This window comes from Arvicanthis niloticus, chromosome 26 (genome assembly GCF_011762505.2).
Source record: "Arvicanthis niloticus isolate mArvNil1 chromosome 26, mArvNil1.pat.X, whole genome shotgun sequence".
NCBI classification, from domain to species: domain Eukaryota; kingdom Metazoa; phylum Chordata; class Mammalia; order Rodentia; family Muridae; genus Arvicanthis; species Arvicanthis niloticus.
This window is the reverse complement of record NC_133434.1, coordinates 4,593,265-4,609,637: the sequence shown is the minus strand read 5'-3', so window position 1 is coordinate 4,609,637 and position 16,373 is coordinate 4,593,265. Positions and strand designations below refer to the sequence as shown.

Here is a 16,373-nt window from a genome sequence, read left to right as displayed (position 1 = left end):
AGGAGGGAGAGCATGGCCGGAGGAGGGGCAGAGGGTGTGAGTGGAGGGAGAGCGGAAAGGGACCAGACGTCCCTTGGGGGGTCCAGGAAGGAAAGAGGACTTACAGGTTGTTGCTAGGGTCACACTGTAGCTCCATGGATTCTAGGAAGCACTGCCCACCAGCATTGGCTTTTGAGGGCAGGCCCCCCACTCCCTGACCCTGTGTAATTTGTGTGAATTTCGCTCCCTTCTTTCCCAGCCTGTCTTCTCTGGGCTGCTGGCCATGGGACTTCCTGTGGATGCAGGTTCCTGCCCACTGGCCTGGCTCTTCCCAGGAGGCAGGATGTGCTATGTTCCTAGGCTCGGAATTACATGGGCTTGCCTGACCTTCCTCAAACCTGCATCTTCCTCACCTGCAAACTGTCTCCCAGAGCGACACAAGTGTGGGGCAGCTCACGCTGGCTCCAACCAACCCCTTTCTCACTTTGCCTCTCCATTAAGCTGCCCCATTGTTGTCTCTGCTCTGCTGCCGTTCCTTGGGGTCCTCCATCAAGCAGGCTCTGGGACAGTCCTTGTATGTGCATGTCCCTGTTAAAACCTTCCCCATCAGCCTCATGCACAGATCTTAGGAGACTTTGCAGAAAGAGGATTCAGCTGCTTGCCCGCGGTGGAAGCAAGTCAGGGAGGAGCTGAGGAGGTGCTGTCATGAGCCAGAGCTCCTTGACGCTTTGTGACTGTGTGTGTGTTGCTCTCCAGTGGGAACTGTGCGCCTCTGGGTAAGGGATAGTCCCAGAGGCCGGGTGTGAGGTGCTCTAGGACTCTCCATGGTAGAAGGGGGTCAGTCTCTTTCCTCTGTTTCTGGGAGGCTTCATTCAGCTTTGCTTACTCTTTTTCTTCTAGTAGCACATGCCCAAAGATGTCTCTGGTGGCAGGGGAAATGCTTCTGGAAGAATCTTAGCCCATTAGCTTGTGTGTGACTCAGCCACAAGTACTTTGTGAAGAAACCATCTCCAACTTGAAGGGCTTTGGCAGGTTGGGGCATGGAAAGCTTGGCAGTGTCAGACCTTACCCTCTCTCCCTTGTAAGCCATAGATTACATCCCTAAAGTTAGCCACCAAGGTCTATTCTTTTATTTAGATACTTCCTTCACCTAAGGCTGACCACCAGGGTCCAGATGTCAGAGTACTGAAGTCCATCAATCAGAAGCTACCTTAAATAATATGCCTCATGAAAACATACCCGTGCATCCTAGCCCATTCTGACACAGACCTCCTTTTCCTCTTGGAAATCACACGTGCAAGGTCATTCACTGGTGTTTCCTGCCTGAGTCAGAAATCAGCCACTGTATTTTTCTTCCCTGCTTTAATAAAGGAAATAGTGTTAATAAAAAGAAATATGTGAAAATACGTGTTTGGGTGTGGCTCGTGCGTAACCCCTTGGGGGTCAGGAAGGAGCGAGCACCCTGCCGTGTACGGTACCTTTCACTGGTAAGTGTTCTCCAGACCCATCTTGTCCTAGGGAGGCCCCTTGACTCGTTGGTCTGTCCTGCAAAGTAGTCGTGGGGTAGGCAAGCCCTCTGGACTGAAGTGTCTCCTTGAGTAATCGTTGGGATCCCAGAAGCCAAGGTATTCTTAGCAGATGTCCTCTACTCTCTGCCTCCAGGCCAGATTCCTGCTTCTGCTCTTTGGGGGACACTGCCTATGCCAGCACTTCTTAGAGAGGGAAAAGGATTGTAGCACCTTCCTTCCTCTACCCGTGAGCCTGGAAATCCTTCTGATTTGAAGAAGGAAGAGATAAATAATGGTGTGGCCCCAGCTGCTCATTCCATCCCTCTCACCAGCGGCTTTATCTTTCGGACATGGTGCATTCCTGTGTGCAGGTGGGCTCTCCTAGCTGGGGAAATAGAGAAAACCCAGAAGCACCTGGGCTCTGAGTGCTGTGAGCCTGGGAGCACCTCAGCCTAACCTCTTTGAGGTCTGGCTTCCTCACAGATCAACCCCCCCCCCCCCCGGGGTACCTGTACAGTGACGCCCTTGGAGTCTGTTCAGGATGGGGAAGGGTCCTCCAAAGACTGCCAGCTGCTAATCAGGAAGTAGTAAGAGGTCCTGAGGTCCTGTGAGAGTGTTGAGACCTCCTATGCCTGCGTGGCTTTCTGTGTTGCTTTGACGTGTGGGGCTTGTTAGCAAAGCCTGCAGCTACATAGCATACCAACCCCACACAATAGTTCTCTCACACTCACTGGCTTAGAGAAGTCGAGGCTTCACTGCACTGTGGCTGTCTGCCATTGCAGAAAGAGCTTCTGTGCCCTTGTCCTCCTCGAAGGTCCTCATCTCCTCTGCCTTGTTCGACAGTGGAGAGGTTAGTACAGGAGCAGGCAGGGTGTGTATATGTCTGTGTTGAGCATGAGAAACCTAAAGGGTCCAGCCCTGTGTGAGCTCAAAAGCCTGTACGATGCCAGTGATAACCAGGGTCTACTCTGGGGGAAGTGGAAAGTCTTCCAAAGCCAGTGAGTATCCATCCCGAGTTTGTGGCCGAGTTTATAGCTGGACCATTTTTCTTGGAAAGTCCCAATCAGTGTAAGTGGATTTGTAAACTCTTTCTTTCTCTGCTTTTAGTGGGTCTATAACATCCTTGACAAGAAGGCTGAAACTGACCGGATTGTTTTTGAGAACCCAGATCCTTCCGACGGCTTTGTCCTCATCCCAGACCTCAAGTGGAACCAGCAGCAGGTAAAGAGACCAGGTGCTGGAGCACTCTAGCCTCTTACGCTCCCGCTACCATGGTACCACGCTGCTGGCCTGCCTCTGTGGGCCCTGCTCCCTCACAGCTCCGATTACCGTTATCCAGTACGGAATGGTTTGAGCCCCTCCAGCTGACAGTGCATAGCTGTCACAGACAACCACATTTGCTTCCATGGGTCAACCTAAAGCCTCTTCTGACACCCTGCTCTTAGCCAAAAGGCATCATGGGGGGATGTTTGCCTCCATGGCTGTAGGCAAAGTCCTGTGTCCTCTCAGGCAGCCTTGCACCTGGAAACTCTGGGTTAAAGCCCAGTTGCTCATGAGAAGTAGGTGTGGACAGGAAGAACTGCCTCCCGAGACTGAAATGCTTGTGACTGCAGGCAGATTCCAGCCTAGGGATGTGAGAGAGCCCTACTTTATTCAGTACCTCAGCTCCTTGGCTTGTGACAGCAGTGAACTTTATTGCTCCCTTAGAAGCTGTCAGCATCACCGGCAGTTAAAATAAGTCGTATCTGAGCTTCTGATTCTTGTACTGGGGTGGGGTCAAGGGAAGGATCAAGCGATGGAGAATCTGCAGCTTAGAGGAGCCTTCCTGGCACTCTTCAGTCTTGCTCACCACCCCTCCTGGAAACATTGTTCTCCCTTTCTTTTCCTGTCTCTTTCTACTGAGGCTCAAGTGTTAAGGTGGCAAGCATATTGGGCAAGAGCTGTAGCCATGAGCTGTCTCTCTAGCCTTAGAAGTATGTACTTACTATCCCCACACGGGTGGCCCTAAGCGTATTCATTGGTTCTTCCTTTCATCCTCTCAGCATTATGTAGCAGCTGTCTAATGCTGCTACAGGTTATGCCTTCCCAAGTCACGTTCTCCCTACTCCTTGCTTTGCTTTGACGACGCAGCCCTCTGTAGCCCAGGCTAACCTCAATCCTGTAATTCCCAGCCCTCCTGAGATGTGTACGACCATACCTGACTTCCTCCGTCCGATCAAGAGATTGCCTATATGTTCTTTCATGATTCACTTTTTTATTGTGTGCCCATAGTTAAAACAGATCTAATACAAAGGCTGTGTAGGAGGAGTGAGTTCCCTCACTCCACGTTCCGCAGATCCCCTTCTTCAGGAACCACTACTGTTGTTACCTCATCTTAGCTTCCAGAAGGAATCCTCATATATTGTGGACATAAATGTTTATACACAGTACATTTTCAGTTCACACAGCATAAGCTCTTTGGCCCTCTCAGACCAGGAATCTTTCCTTCGAATCCCTAGGGGTTAATGTAAAGCTAACAACTCCTGCTATTCCCAGAAAACTTACCTTGATTTTTTTTTTTTTTCTCCTGCTTTATAAGAACTTTCCCCAGAGTGACAGATACCCCACCTCAAGGAGTATCGGTCTCAAGCTTCATCTCTCCTTGTCTAGTTTTTCAGCTCAGTTCTCTGTGCCAGGAGGATCTTTGGCTGCCTGCAGAAATCCTTTCCTCGTCTCTAATATCAGAGAATGGTTCCTTCTTCTCTCACCCAACCTGTGTGAGCTGACAGCAGCAGGCTCCACGCCTCGTTCCATGCCAGCAGAGCAGGAGATACTATTTAGTGGGGGTGTTTGGGATTTGTTCACCAACAGTTAAAACAAATTGCTTTTATTATTTTGAGTGTCCTGTGGTAGGGACACATCCTACAGCCAAAACATATGCTCAAAATCAAGCCCTTCTTATTTCTTGGTTTCCCCTTGGACTAAGTAAATACATTACCTGGGCACAAAGTGAAAAGGGAGAATCCAGGTAGGACTCGTCATAAAGGAAAGGCCTGGTGAGCACAGCCCAGACAGCAGCTTTGGGGCACAGCCCAGGTTCCTGTAACTCTGGTGGGAAGAATGACTATTACGAAAAGAAATGGCATACTTGGACAGCAGAGATCACAAGGTCGCTCTCATTCCCAGGTCTTACATTAGGGCTCTTGGGATTTGGCTGATTGACTCATGGTCCCCAAATTATGTCCTTGAGGAATCTAGCAGATCAGACCTCAGGACTAGGGGCTGCTGTACTCTGTCTGGATTTGGCTCAGAAGCCTGGCACATGGGTGTGATAACCAAGCAAGGCCAAGGTTTGGGGAGCAGGGAGAGTGTGGGAGGGGTTTCCGGGCAGGAGAAAGAGTTCATTTGCTCTCTGGCACAAGATCTTGTTGACACTGGTTCTTTGTTGTGACCTCCCGGTTTTCAGCCAGGCTCCATTTACAGGAAGGACTGTAGGAAAGGTCTTCTGTGAACCACTGAGATAGGAGAAGAAATAGCTGACAGTCCCAGGACGCTTCCTCTGTGTGTCTCCCACACCCTTGCATGCACCTTTGACTTCACATACATTGAGCTGCCACCCTCTCTGAACCCTCGCTCTCATAGTTCTCTCTAGGTCCAGAGCCCCTGCCTTCCCTTTCTGCTCACCTAGCTAGTTGGACTCTTTCCTCTCGTGTGCCGGTCACTGTGTGTCATAGGGAAGTAGCTTAGTAGAGATTATGATAGAAAACTCTGGGTTCTGTCGTACCAAAAAAAAAAAAAAAAAAAAAAAACACAACCAAAAAAGCTGCCACGCTCTCATACATACAGTATTTCATACAGGAGAATGACGTGCACATAGGTGAAGCTGTAAACTTCAGGACAAAGACGTTGGTGCTTGGCTTTCTGAACCTGCCCATCTCTTCTTGTCAACTCTGTAGTGTATGTAGACATTCCCAGATGGAGAATTTTGTTTTATAGTTTTTTTTTTTCCCTTTTCTTTCTCAGTTTCTTCTTTTTGAGAAAGGGTCTTGCTGTACAGCCCAGAGTGACTTTGAACTCCCAGTTCTTCTGCCTGAGTGCTGGGATTACAGGTCCAGAGAATCCACAGAAATCCTGTTCTTCAGCTATCCCTTGTCATCCAGGGCAGACTCCTATGGTACCTGCTCACTGGTTCTGCTGTAGGATCTCCTGAACTGGCCTTGGGGGTAGGCGTGCCCTGGCTGGTAGCCCTCTTGCTAAAACCGGTGTCATCTTGTTTTTTCCTGTGGTCTCTGCACAGCTTGACGACCTGTACTTGATTGCCATCTGCCATCGCCGGGGTATCAGGTCACTTCGAGATCTCACTCCAGAGCACCTGCCACTACTGAGGAACATTCTCCGGGAAGGACAGGTGAGTTGTTTCACAGTGCAGACTTGAAGCCCATTCCAGTGTGTCCCCCTGGGTCTTTGTCCTCACACTTCACAGTCTGTCTGGATCTCAGTCATGATTGCTACAAGTTGTAGGTTAATTCGTAGGCGGCCCTGCCTTCACCCCAGCTCTATTTCCACCTACCTTTCCTTGCCCTCAGACCTGCCCTTCATCCGTAGGTCCGCCTACCCCATAGGCTTGTGTCCCTCCCATCCCAGATCTGTCTTGTTCATGACAACCACCAAGCACCAGATTTCCTTGGGTATTGGTCATGTGACTTTGACTTGTCTATATGCACAGACCTTCTCACCTGGACTGAAGGCTGCCTGAATTCTGCTTCACCTAATGTTCTGGAGGGACTTTCTATCCGGGACATTATGAGATGGGGAAAGGAGCTGTCAGGACAGGAGAGAGGGTGGGAGAAGAGTGACCAGCTTGGGTCTGTGGGCCTGGCCTGCTGTTTGAGTCTTGTCTCAGAGCCCTTGAACACCTTGCTCTCAGACCTCTGGATCTGGTTGGGATCCCTTTCAAAGATACCAGTGTACAAGCTGCGCCTCAGCCTTTTTTCCAGACTCTGTAAAGACACCTGTCCTGCCAGGGGCCAACAGTTACCCAACCAGGAAGTACTCCTCCCCTTCCACAGTGCTGGGTGCTAACTAGATACTGCCTCCCATACCTCTGGGCCCTAACCGCCTTCTCCACTTAGTGCCCTTCTAGCCTCTTCCTTTATGGAGCCACTAGTTTCGTTTCTCCAGTAGTTTTTAGGTACCCCCCAGTGGCACAAAGTGGAGTTCTCTCAGGGAGGAACCTGCCCCAGCAGTTTGGCAGGCTTGCCCTGCCCCATCAGCTCTTCTTATCCCAGCAAGCACTGCCCCCCGCCCCCCACCCAAGTTAAACCTGCTGCTGTGATTCTCCATTGGAAGCACCAAAGACAGGGTATGATTTGGGGCTAAATTCTGAGCCCACAGAGGCCTGAGCAAGGTGGATGGGAAGAGGAACCAGGGCCAACTTGAGTGCTTTCTTCTTCTGCAAGGAGCCCCACAGAGGTCTCAGAGCCCTTCCTGAAGTCCCTCCAGGCATCTTTTCCTTTTCCCAAGTTCCTAGCACAGTCATCTCCACACAGCCCCCTGCCTACTGCACAAGTGATCAGGTGCTACAGGCCTGCAGTCTTGGGACTCTGGGCCAACTTAGGAGCTGGGACTCCTGGACTCCCAAAGGAAGAAGCCCCATGTTTCCTGAGGCTTGGTTGGTGTGACTGACGTGCATTTCCAATGAGGAATGTCTCAGCTTAGCTGTGTCACCATGTTTTCAAATCTCTTAGAAGACCAAGATCTAAGGCAGGTGGGGCAGAAAGCTGGTTGGGTTTGTAGCCATCCCAGGGCAATTGTAGCAAGTGGGAAGGTGTGTGTTTGAGGTGCTGGCTCCTCAGCAGCACGACCTTTTATCACTGCCTTTCCTTACCAGGAAGCCATCCTGAAGCGCTACCAGGTGACGGGAGACCGCCTGCGAGTGTACCTGCACTACCTGCCCTCCTACTATCACCTGCATGTACATTTCACTGCTCTGGGCTTCGAGGCTCCTGGCTCAGGTGTGGAGCGGGCACACCTGCTGGCTGAAGTGATCGAGAACCTGGAGTGTGACCCCAAGCATTATCAACAGCGAACTCTTACTTTTGCCCTCAGGACCGATGACCCCCTGCTTCAGCTCCTGCAGAAGGCCCAGCAACCCTGAGTTGCTGAGAGTGTCTGAAGAGAGAGGAACTAGTAGATCAGGCTTGGGGTAGTGTGGGTTTTTTATCTCTAAGGGATTTTCCTAAAAATGTATTTTGTAGTTTCTTGGCCTTTCAGCAAAGGTCAAGTGTAAGATTTTTTTTTTTTTTTTTTGTACTAGTTTATTCCTCACATGAGAATAAAGATCTTTATTGGTGAGGACTGATGGTGTAGCCTGGTGGGGTGGAGGAAGGGGAGTTGGCAGAACTGGTGGGGACCTCTTGGGAAAGGTGAAAAGTTTCAGTGTCGTCACAGCTGGTGAGTCACAGCTTCCTGGAAGGGTTGAGGCCTTCCTCCATCTCCTTAGGCTTTCTGTACCTGTTGATTTCTCTTGTCCCAGGTCTGCCCTGCTCCCTGCACACTCCTTCCAATTCTGCTGCCACGTTCCTCTGCCTCCAGCCCTCCTTTTGGACAAGTTCACTCCCACCCTTAAAAGCAGGTTCAGAACCTTTCCGGAAGTAGTCTGTGGAGGCCTTAGATGCCACTTCCTCCTTCAGTCTCCAGTAATGAGGTTACACCCTGTGTGTGTGTCAAGGCTGTTGAGAATTCGATGAGGGAGGGGGCTGGGGACAGATGCTTGGAATCTGTATCATTTTCCTGAGAACCAGATGATGCAAACCCCCAAAGCCTGCCTTTGCTTCTGTTATTTGGTCAGCAGAACCCTGGCCTTGAGTTTCTTATCTAGGCAGAAAGACAAAACAAACTCATAATGGGGCAGCCAGAAGTTTCAAAACACCATCGGGGCAAAATGATCTGGTTGCAAGTGGAGGGTGCGGGGACTATCTCATCAGCGCTTTGCTTCACGGAATCTCCAGGCTACAGACTTCGGGGTATGGGGCCTGATGATCAGCCCTGGAGCTGGTAGGAGCCTACCTCAAAAGGGTGACACCTTCCATGTTCACCAGAACAGGGCTACATGTAGCGCCATGAGGTCACTCTCCAGCACAAAGGACAATTGTATCCTCCTGCCAGAGCAGAACTAGTGTTTACTGTTGGGCAGGGGAAGGCTAAGGATATTGTGCCCTGTTGCCGACGCTCTCATCTGAGATGTAAGATGTTAGACTCTGAAGTGACCAGGAAGAAACATAAGACGGATGGCTGTGACCCTGCATCCCCCGGCCTGAGAACTAAGAGCTTTGATTCAGTGCCCAACTATTATATTTGCGAGTCCCTCAGTGGGGGCCCTGATCCTGTCACTTGCTCCAGGCTCAAACTACTTATGGTGGCGAGCACTTGTACCTTGGTGCCTCTGAGAGATTCCTTTTTTACAAAAAAAAAAAAAAAAGAAAGAAAAGAAAAGAAAGCAAAGAATGGGAATGAATGGTCAGAGCCTGAGACTACTCTATCCTCCAGCAAGTTCAAGTGAGGCATGATAAAGCTACCCTTGTCCTAACCTGGCATTCTCTGCAATTCAAACACCCCAGCATTGAGGTATATACCCAGCCACCACATGGACTTGCAGTTATTCTGGTGGTAACCACAGCAGGTGTGTCTGTTACAAGTGTAGGCCAGATCTGTTCATGGCTGCCACAAAAACTAGTGGTTTCCTGAACAGAAAGCAAAAGCTCTCCTGGTCAGGGTTATGTGCCAATGCTGAGGGTTTGTGGAGAGAAGGCTGACAGAGATCTTTTCTTAGAGCTTTATACAGCTTGCACGGCAGATTCCTGGATCTCACCTGCTCCTTTTCCAGTTACCAGGGTAGACAAGTGACCTCTTCTTTGAAAGCAAATGCCACTAAGTGTGCTCTGGAGCCTGGGGGTGGGGTGAGTGGGGCAGGAGGCATTGTTGGTGTGAGATACACTGCTGAGTGTCAAGACGAGGCCTCTCCAGAACACAACCCCTCCACCATATCATATGCTCTTTGTTCCCCATGCCAACCGTGCTGCCCGTGAGTTCAGGCTCGCACAGGCTGACTTTTGTGTTACATGCTATAATCTCACTGTGTCTGGTTTGGGTGGGGTGGAGTGATGTCTGGATATACAACCTACAGGAAAAGACCAGTCTGCTTATTCGTGTAGACAGGTTAGCGAGGTCATGGGGTCATCATTGCAAGGCTAGTAATTAAGCCTGGGGAGGCCAGGTATTCCTCCTCCCTAGGGCATAGACCTGTGCTCTGGATAACCTTTCTGGCTCTCCACTCCTGCTAACTAATTCTATCTCCCTTTTGGCTTTTTCTGCAAGGAGATGCCTCTCTGGAATAGTGACATATGCCTTATTTACCTGTTGTCACAGAGAGGTCCCTTCTAGGCCTTGCCACTTAAGTTTCTTTTTCTACTTGGGAGGACTAGCCTCTGCCTAAGGTCTGGCAAGGGTCCCTTCAGAGTCAGCCAGTTCTTTTCACTATCCTTAAAGATGACAGCAGCTTTCCCCCTAGACCCCAGTACCCCATCCCCATTTCTGAGCTCCCAATGTCTCAGTTCACTGAGGTTCAGGCGGCCAGGCTGCAGTATGGTGATAAGATCCCTTTATGTCTTTGTGGGGTACCCTCACTGACAGACATGACTTGTCTGGGATTTCACATACTTGGCCTCTTTCATTCTTGCTGTATCTGTTGGTTTGTTGCCTTTCCTTTTGGACCGAGAGGACCGCAAAGTAAGAACATCTTACCATTCTAGCTTCCCCACACCCGGGGTTCTGACTGGGTAAAACACAGTTTTAACGCAGATCAACATTGGGACGGTTCACATTTGTATAACAAATCATTTCACGGAACACTCTTTTTTTTTTTACATATAAACAGTTGCACAATGCCTCACTACAGGGTGAATGTCAGCCTCAGGAAGTGGAAACTTCTGCCGCAGGACCTGTGGAACTATGCACACTACATGTGTAGAACACAGGCATGGAACTGGGCCTGAGCTCCCAGAGCAAGGCAGTGGTAACTCTGCCTCAGTCTTTCCTCCTACTGTCACTCCAGAGCACAATGTCCTTTTTCCCCGGGACCAAGCTTTCTGAGCAGAATGCATTACGCTCGACCCACCCTGAGCAACTGCAAATGCCAGCCCTGCTCTGCCAATGAGATCCTCCCATTCATACTGGGGTAATGGCGGACGTCGCCCTTCCCAGATAAATCAGGGACACCTTCACAAATGGCTTTTAGCCTCCAGTGCTGGGCTGTTTTCTTCCGGCCTGGCTAGAGATGAGAAGCAAAGAACACATGGCTTGCTATGGTTCCTAAGCTCTGTGAACTCCAAAGCCCTCTCATGGAGCATTGTCAGCACAAAGCCAAGGGAGAGCATAGATTCCAGCTCCATTTTGCATGTACCTGTTGAATAAAGAGCTCTAAGTTTAGAAACAAGAACCACACACAAATATTTGAAAACATCTCTCGTGATAGTTCCTAATCGAAAACACTTGAATAGTCTTTACCTTGGTGTGCCGGGGATTTTGATTATAAGACACATCAGCCCAAGGCCCAAACTCTGGTTGTTCAAGTATCACAGGGGTTACATACAGGGTCAATACGAATCCTCCCTTATGCTGTTACCTCTGGATTACTTATGTGCAATGTAAATACTTGTTATTCTGCTTTCTTAGGCAGTATCGAGACAAACTCCTGTGCTTAAAATATTTTTCATACATACCTTTAAATTTTCGTATTTTCTATATGGGTGCTTTTCCTGCATGTCTGTGTACCATGTACGTGCAGTGGTCATGGGGGCCAATAGGGATGCCAGCTCCCCTGAAACTGTAGTTACATAATGTTCTTAATTGCTGAGCCATCTTTCCAGCCCAATATAGCTATATCTATTAATACTAATACTGTAACACTATAATGCTATAGCACTATAGATTATTTTTTTTTACAGCCCAAAGGATTGAACCCCCATGGCTTCATGCCTGCTAGGCAAGTAATCTGCCATTGAGTTACATTCCAGCATTTTTCCTCAAGGGAGAATTGGGGGAAAAGACGGCAGGTCTTAATTTATCTTCACTAGTAACTCTCTGCCTCTCCGGTGCTGGGATACACATATGTGACACCATGTTCCACAGGTCATGGGTTCCCTGGATTAAAGTACTTTACCAACTGGAGTCTCTCTCCAACTCTAATGGGTAATGCTCTGTTCCTCTAGTTTGTTCCTCTAGTCTGTTCGTCTACTTTTGGAGGCGAAGTAGTCTGATGGCTCCAGCGTAAGACTCCGCACCATAAACAAGTGGACACTGGAATGACTTGCGGTATTCATAAAATAAGGACAGCAACCATGCTTACTCCCAGGGGTCTGTGAGGACTTGTTAAAGGACCTGGGAAGATGGCTCAGTGGTTAGGACTACTGGCTGCCCTTCCAGAGTACCTGGGTTTGATTCCCCACACTGGCATGGCGGCTCATAGTATCTGTAATTCCAGTTCTGGGGGAATCCTGTGCTCTCTCCTGACTTCCACAGTCACCAGGTACTTACATGCTACACAGACATATGTGCAGATAAAACATACACTTTTAAAAAAGATTTTAAAGCATAGCGCTATTGGTAGGTTTTAGCTATTTTTCTGCCATGAGAGTGATCTAAAAGGAAAGATTTGGGGACTAGGTACTTGCTATAGCCTCTGTTAATATTCTAACACCTCAGGAGACAGTATTAAACACAGGGCCCCTGGGAAGTGATTAGATCACTACAGCAGTATCCTCAACGGCATTAGTGTTATACCATTGTGCCCAGGTGTTTTTGAGAGTGTCTATAAGCTAGGTTGGCCTAGTACTCCTGATGATCCTCCTGCCTCAGCCTTCTGAGTACTGGAATTACAGCCATGTTCCACTACACACAGCTTAGACTTTAAGGAAAAGAGTCACAAACCGTGGTTCATTGATTTTGGCTCCACAGAAAGGCAGGGGCGACATGCTTGGGACCTCTTCCAACCGAAGGGGTCCTGGAATGCATTTTAGCCATGGCCTTCTGGCAGGTTTTCCCCCACCACAATAGAGATGTCTCCTGCTATTGAGATCCCTGAGAACAGTTCAACGCCATGGTCCAGCCTTATAAATCTGATAAAAATAGGAGCTGAAATACCATCCTGGGGTTGCTATTTTTAAAAGCGCCTGAGATGCTGGATTGGGTTTATTTCTTCCACAAATGGCATCTTGCTGTCCCTTCCTCCAGGATGTGAACGTGGCACATGTGAGGGGCAGGAGCCAGATGTCTGGGAGGAGGCACATTTGTCAGGTAGCTGCCTGACCAACAGGAGCCTCAGGGACAGAGCTCCCTGGCCCAGACACACATGCCTCCTCTCACACCCCTTCCTCCTCTGTCTCCTCCCTCTGCTTAAGATTCCACTGGTTGTCCCTGGAGTCAGGTGCTTGCCACATCTACCTAGGAGAACAGGAAAGGTAATAAAAAGGGGGACAAAAGGATGGGGATGGAGGTGGTTTGCTTGTTAGCTGAGTAGGACTTACTGCTGTTATTCTGAAGGTTGTCCTGGCTCACCTCCTCACAGCTACCCTATTCAAGAGGAATAGTCCCTTGAGGCCAAAGCCCAGCTTGTTACATCCTGACTCATGGTAAGCAACTTGTAGTGTCCTGTCAAGGGCTTTAGTGGGATTGGCAAGATCCTAGAATCCAGAAGTCTAGGATGAAAGATTGTCTTTATACTAAAATCACCTCCCTCCCGTCCACAGAAGATACAGGGGCTTCTCAGTTGCTGGCTCAGCTTCTGTCTGTACTATTAAGAAACTGTAATGTTGGTTCTCAGAAAGCTGAGGCAGGAAGATCACATTTCCAGGTCAGCCTGGGCTACTTAGTGAGATTGTCTTTGAAAGGGGGTGGGGTGGGGGAAGAAGAAAGTACAAGAGAAAAGTCCTAAAACACATGGCAAAGTGGATGATTGGGACTGGGAGAGGCTGGCTCTTTGGTTCTGAATGCATTTTATACATTTAAAAGGCATTTGCTTGCGTGCATGTTTATTGAGCCCATAGTTATACGTATCAGATGGTGATTTCAGGACAAATTCACCTCCTTTGTCTCATTCAATACTAATAATGCCTTTGAATAAGGGCAGTTATTTCCATCGATTTTTTTTTTTTTTTTTTTTTTTTTTTATCCCAATAAGAAAAGGAAAGCTATTTAGTGGCAGAAGCAGGATTTGAATTCAGGTCTCCAGGAGAAAAAAAAAAAAAGCTGATTCTTAAGCTCAATTTTACGGTAGGATTTTACCTTTAGCAAGAAGTGTGAACGTGTCATTGTACCTAGTTTGGCGAAGACTTAGCCAGGTTTAGAGGCTGGGCAACTGTTTCTTGGATCAACTTGCAGTTTTTCTTTTGCAAAATATGAATTTTCCTTCTTTTTCCCTTGCCAAACACAGAGACATAGCCATTGTATTCTCTATTCCCAGCTTAGCTCCAGACCAGGACATGATATGTAATAAATATTTGTTGAGTGACTAGGTGACTGACAGGCCAAAGGTACCATTCAAATAAAACTAGGCTTTGGCGAGCTGCCAAAGAGCTTCCACTTATGCAAGGTATAACTCAGGTAGAAACCGTCCCTAGTGGAAGGAGCTAGAGGCCATCTCTTTGTTTTGTTTCTACTGAGCAGAACTTGTGAATTGGATGTTCCCAACACGTGAGACCTACAGCTTCTCCACAATGACTTTAAACTCCCTTAAAACCCTGGGCGCTTACTGTCAGATACACTTAGTCACATCCTGTGCCGCCTGATGCTTGAAGGGAGTCCAGCACAACCCCCCTAGTTGTTATCTAGTTCTCTGCAACTAGATAGTAAGCTTCCGGGGGAAGGGGACTGGATCTAATACTTTCCTTGTTGCCCCAGGGTGCTCACACTAGGAACTGGGTTACACTGTGCTGACTCCTGAAATGGACAGACCTGCCGGGTGCTTTCTGCACTGTTCTTCAGTCCAGGCAATTCTAGAGCCTAAGGAATCAGGGTTAAAGGCTTGAAGGGGTTTCCCCTGGAGACAGGATGCCTGGCGCCTTCAGCAAGAACGGAAACTGAGAAGTTATCCGAGGCTAAGACAGGGTATGCAAGGGAGGGTGCTGAGGGAGCAGTTTGGGGCGCACTGGCCTGCCCGGGGCAGAGAAAAGGCTCGCGGATTTAGGTCACCTGACTGGCATGAGGGCATGAGAGGATATTGGAAGGATGGACTCCCACTCCTGTACTTCAGTTTCTGTAGAGAGAAAAGGGTACTTTTTTTTTTTTTTTTCCCGCGCGGGGACAGCAAAGGAGCCTTTCTTGGTTATTGTTTCCAGGAGAGCGTGGGATCAGTGCTAGAGGCAACGTTGGGCATACTCATCTGGGAGCCACTCACAGGCAGTGCTTGCCCAGGGCTTGCTCTCACCCGATCCAGCCTCCAGCACCCCGGTAGTCTCTCTCCAGGCCCCGAGGCCTCCATGCCAACCCCAGTCTCCAGGCGGCCTCAAGCCCCTCGCCCTCCCTCTTCGGTGCCCCCGTTCCCTCTTTAGCTCCCCCCTTTCTCCGCGTCCTCCCTCCTTCGGCGTGCCCTCCCTCCCGCCTTAGCTCCCTCCTTTCTCGGCACCCTCCCTCCCTCGGTGCGCCCTCCCTCCAGCGCGCCGTTCGCGGCTGTCGGCTTCCCGCCCGTGTGCGCAAGCGTGTCCGGCCCCTTCCCCGCCCCCCGCCCAAGCCCTGGCCCCCGCCTCCCCTTCAGGCGGACTTGCCCGCTCCCAGGCCGGCCCCGTTCCCGGGACAGGGACCGGGCCGAGCGGAGCCACTGCGCCAGTGCTGCCCCGCCAGTCGGGGCGCCTAACGGATCGGAGCTGCGCGCGGATTTACCTCGCCCCGCCCCGCTCCACCCGCGAGGGTGAGTACGCGGCGGCCGGGCTCTGGGGCCCCGCGGCGGAGGGCGGGGAGCGACCGGGCTGCGAGGCTCCAGCCTCCCGCCACGGCTCGGGGAGGTGGTCGGGGCCGGGCACGTGGACGCCACGCTGCACGGGGTTGGTGTAGGGTGGCCACAGCCCTGGGGAGCTGAGTCCCTTTTCCTGGACTAGATTTTCGCGGGAAGCCTGATTTGTCTCGCTCTCTAGGAGTGAGTGAACAGGACAATCCTCTGGAAAGTTTCTAACCCCCACCCCTGTCGCTCTTGCGCCCTGGCTGAATAGGTGACTACCACTTAGCATCCTCCGAAGTCCAGGACATGTAGGCTGGCGTTGCTAGAGGTGACAAGTTTTGCAGGGTCTGCCTGTGGGCTGGAGTCGCAAGGTTGCTGAGCAAAGCCCCAAAGGGTGGGCTTGCCAATTGCAGGGTGGCCGTGTCCAAGGAATTAGGGGGTCTTTGGGCCTATGCAGCTGTGCTTCAAAGTTGCGTGGGTTGTGGACAGTGAGAAGGAATAGGACAGGACTGAGAAGTTGACTTAGTGCTGGGAACAGAACCCTTGTCATGTCTGTTCTAGGTGCCTCTCTGAGACCCAGTCTGGCTGGGATCTGTGGGCAGCCCCGAGATGCCAACGTGTCTTGTGCCGCTGCCATTTCCAGTCCAGAGAAGTAGACTTTCAGGTCTATGAGCCTGTATCTACTGTGTTCTCTGACCTCTAGGCTAGATCCCCAGGGCCGGGCTAGAAGGCTACTACTGCAGGCTAGGCTAGGTGTGAACAGTACCACAGTGTTGGTTGTCTATCGCAAGGGGCACGGACCTATACCACAGGGCAGGGTCAGTTCTACAGATCCCACTTGGCCCCTCCAGGCTTCTACCCAGGAGGTTGTAAATGATATGTGTAAGTATCAGAGGCACAGAGGAAGAGTTCTGAGTTTG

General features: G+C 50.1%; 2 protein-coding genes across 3 annotated transcripts in view; both read left to right on the top strand.

Annotated features, from left to right (window-relative positions):
* Dcps (decapping enzyme, scavenger) overlaps positions 1-7,820 on the top strand; it is a 53,582-nt gene extending 45,762 nt beyond the window's left edge. Inside the window, exons 4-6 of the mRNA XM_076924609.1 lie at positions 2,595-2,708; positions 5,764-5,874; positions 7,357-7,820. Of these exons, the coding sequence (XP_076780724.1) occupies positions 2,595-2,708; positions 5,764-5,874; positions 7,357-7,623 (492 nt within the window). The 3' untranslated portion in view covers positions 7,624-7,820. The remainder of the gene's footprint in view (positions 1-2,594; positions 2,709-5,763; positions 5,875-7,356) is intronic.
* A 6,604-nt stretch (positions 7,821-14,424) lies between these two features.
* St3gal4 (ST3 beta-galactoside alpha-2,3-sialyltransferase 4) overlaps positions 14,425-16,373 on the top strand; it is a 49,775-nt gene continuing 47,826 nt past the window's right edge. Inside the window, exon 1 of one of the 2 annotated variants that reach the window (XM_076924607.1) lies at positions 14,425-14,627. The gene's annotated coding sequence lies outside the window, so the exon portion shown is untranslated. Of the gene's footprint in view, positions 14,628-15,256; positions 15,427-16,373 lie in introns of those variants that run through there. The other variant, XM_076924606.1, reaches the window with a different exon arrangement.